The 2,770-nt window shown below is 70.4% G+C and overlaps 1 protein-coding gene across 1 annotated transcript; it reads right to left on the reverse strand.

Moving 5' to 3' along the window:
• Positions 1-2,198: 2,198 nt before the first annotated feature.
• On the reverse strand, positions 2,199-2,765 carry TRAPPC5 (trafficking protein particle complex 5). Its single transcript, XM_009287821.1, has one exon. It carries the CDS (start codon positions 2,763-2,765, stop codon positions 2,199-2,201), a length of 567 nt encoding a protein of 188 aa, XP_009286096.1.
• Between the last annotated feature and the right edge of the window lie 5 nt (positions 2,766-2,770).

A 2,770-nucleotide genomic window follows, 5' to 3' on the forward strand; every position in this document is an offset into this window, starting at 1 on the left:
CCCCCCCTTGGGGACACACATCACCTCCCCGCCTTGGGGACACGTGCCACCGCGGTGGCCACCGCCCGGGTGCCAGTGCAGCTTCGGGGGGACACAGGGGGACAGGATGCGGCCACCCGGCGCGTGACAGCAGGGTCACCCGGGGGTGGCCTCCGGGTCCCCAAGGGCCCAGTGTCCCCAGGGACCAGCCCTGATGTCCCCAAGGGGACAGGGGACACCCCGCTGTCCCCATCAACCAGACCGGTGTCCCCAAGGACATGGGGACACCCCCATGGCCCCAAGAACTAGCCCCGGTGTCCTCAAGGGGACAGGGGACAACCCGGTGTCCCCAAGGACCAGCCCTGCTGTCCCCAGGGGGACAGGAGACACCCCATGTCCCCACGGACCAGCCCCATCGTCCCCAAAGGGACAGGGGACACCCCACGTCCCCAGGAGGGACAAGGGACAGAGTTTGGGGACACCAACTGTCCCCACCGCAGCCCCAAAGCCCCCGAGGGACCCGGAGGGGACAGTGCCACTGTGGAGGGACAGGAGCCACCCCGGGGTGTCCCCAAGCCCCCAGTGACGAGCCGAGGGACACCAGGAGGGACAGGGAACAGCCTGAAGGTCCCTGAGAGACACCAAGGGCCACCGGGGGGGACAAGGGGTGGCACTGAGGGACACCAGCTGGCCCCGGTGTCCCCAGGGTTGGCCAAGGGCCATCACGAGGGACAAGGGACAGTGGTGAGGGACACCAAGTAGTCCCCAGTGTCCCCAACAGAGGCCAAAGGCCACCATGAGGGCCTTGGGCCAGCCCCGGTGTCCCCAAGGGAGGCGAAAGGCCACCAAGAGGGACAAGGGTGGGTGTTGGGGGTCACAAATTGACTCCAGTGTCCCCAGGAGAGGCCAAGGGCCATCAGGAGGGACAAGGGACCGTGTCTGGGGACCCAAACCAGCCCCAGGATGTCCCCAACCCCCCCCAGACAAGAGCCGAGGGCCATCAGGAGGGACAAGAGATGGTTTATAGCGACACCAACCAACCCGAGTGTCCCCGAGAGACACCGAGGGCCACCGCGAGGGACGAGGGACGGTGGGGGGGGACCCGAAATGGCCCCAGCGTCCCCAGGGGAGGGAAGGGGCCACCGCGAGGGACGAGGGACGGTGGTGAGGGACCCGAACCGGCCCCAGCGTCCCCAGGGGAGGACACGGGCCCTCAGGAGGGACAAGGGATGGTGTCCAGGGATGCGAAGGGACCCCAGCGTCCCCAGGGGAGGGAAGGGGCCACCGCGAGGGACGAGGGACGGCGGTGAGGGACCCGAACCGGCCCCAGCGTCCCCAGGGGAGGACACGGGCCACCGCGAGGGACGAGGGACGGCGGTGAGGGACCCGAACCGGCCCCAGCGTCCCCAGGGGAGGGAAGGGGCCACCGCGAGGGACGAGGGACGGTGGTGAGGGACCCGAACCGGCCCCAGCGTCCCCAGGGGAGGGAAGGGGCCACCGCGAGGGACGAGGGACGGTGGTGAGGGACCCGAACCGGCCCCAGCGTCCCCAGGGGAGGGAAGGGGCCACCGCGAGGGACGAGGGACGGCAGTGAGGGACCCGAACCGGCCCCAGCGTCCCCAGGGGAGGGAAGGGGCCACCGCGAGGGACGAGGGACGGCGGTGAGGGACCCGAACCGGCCCCAGCGTCCCCAGGGGAGGGAAGGGGCCACCGCGAGGGACGAGGGACGGCAGTGAGGGACCCGAACCGGCCCCAGCGTCCCCAGGGGAGGACACGGGCCATCAGGAGGGACAAGAGATGGTTTATAGCGACACCAACCAACCCGAGTGTCCCCGAGAGACACCGAGGGCCACCGCGAGGGACGAGGGACGGTGGTGAGGGACCCGAACCGGCCCCAGCGTCCCCAGGGGAGGGAAGGGGCCACCGCGAGGGACGAGGGACGGCAGTGAGGGACCCGAACCGGCCCCAGCGTCCCCAGGGGAGGGAAGGGGCCACCGCGAGGGACGAGGGACGGTGGTGAGGGACCCGAACCGGCCCCAGCGTCCCCAGGGGAGGGAAGGGGCCACCGCGAGGGACGAGGGACGGTGGTGAGGGACCCGAACCGGCCCCAGCGTCCCCAGGGGAGGACACGGGCCCTCAGGAGGGACAAGGGATGGTGTCCAGGGATGCGAAGGGACCCCAGCGTCCCCGCGGGAGGCCGAGGCCCGCCCCCCCCCCCCTCAGCGCCCCTCCAGGCTCTTGTCCCGGGCGATGACGGCCTCCTCGAACTTGATCATGAGGGTGGTGCCCTTGTGCCAGTGAGCGGTGACCTTGGCGGGGAAGCCGCTGGCGGTGAGGACGGCCTCCACCAGGCCGGCGGTGAAGGCGGCGCAGTTGAGGGTGCTGTTCTCCTTGGGGACCGAGATGTAGGTGTTGACCAAGGGCTCCTTCTCGATGACGTAGTAGGTCTTGTCGTCGTCGTTGGCTTGCTCCAACTTGTCGGCTTCCTTCCCGAAGAGGGCCCGCCAGACGGGGCCCTTGACGAAGAGGAGGACGTTGAGGACCTTGGTCTCGCGCCGTCCGCTCTTCTCCCGGGCCACCAAGGCGTCCAGGACGCGGAGACCCACTTGGTGGCCCAAGCGGGCCAGCTTGGCCTGCAGCTCGGCCACCGAGTAGACGCGGTTCTGGCAGTACTGCACCAGCTCGGAGAAGAGGAGGGCGAAGGCGCTGAGGCTCACCTCGGTGCGGGGCCGGCCCAGGGCTCGCTCCAGGAGGGGGGACTTCCCCCGGGTGAAGCGGGCGTCCATCCTCC

Source organism: Aptenodytes forsteri, unplaced genomic scaffold (genome assembly GCF_000699145.1).
Source record: "Aptenodytes forsteri isolate BGI_AS27 unplaced genomic scaffold, ASM69914v1 Scaffold809, whole genome shotgun sequence".
NCBI lineage: Eukaryota > Metazoa > Chordata > Aves > Sphenisciformes > Spheniscidae > Aptenodytes > Aptenodytes forsteri.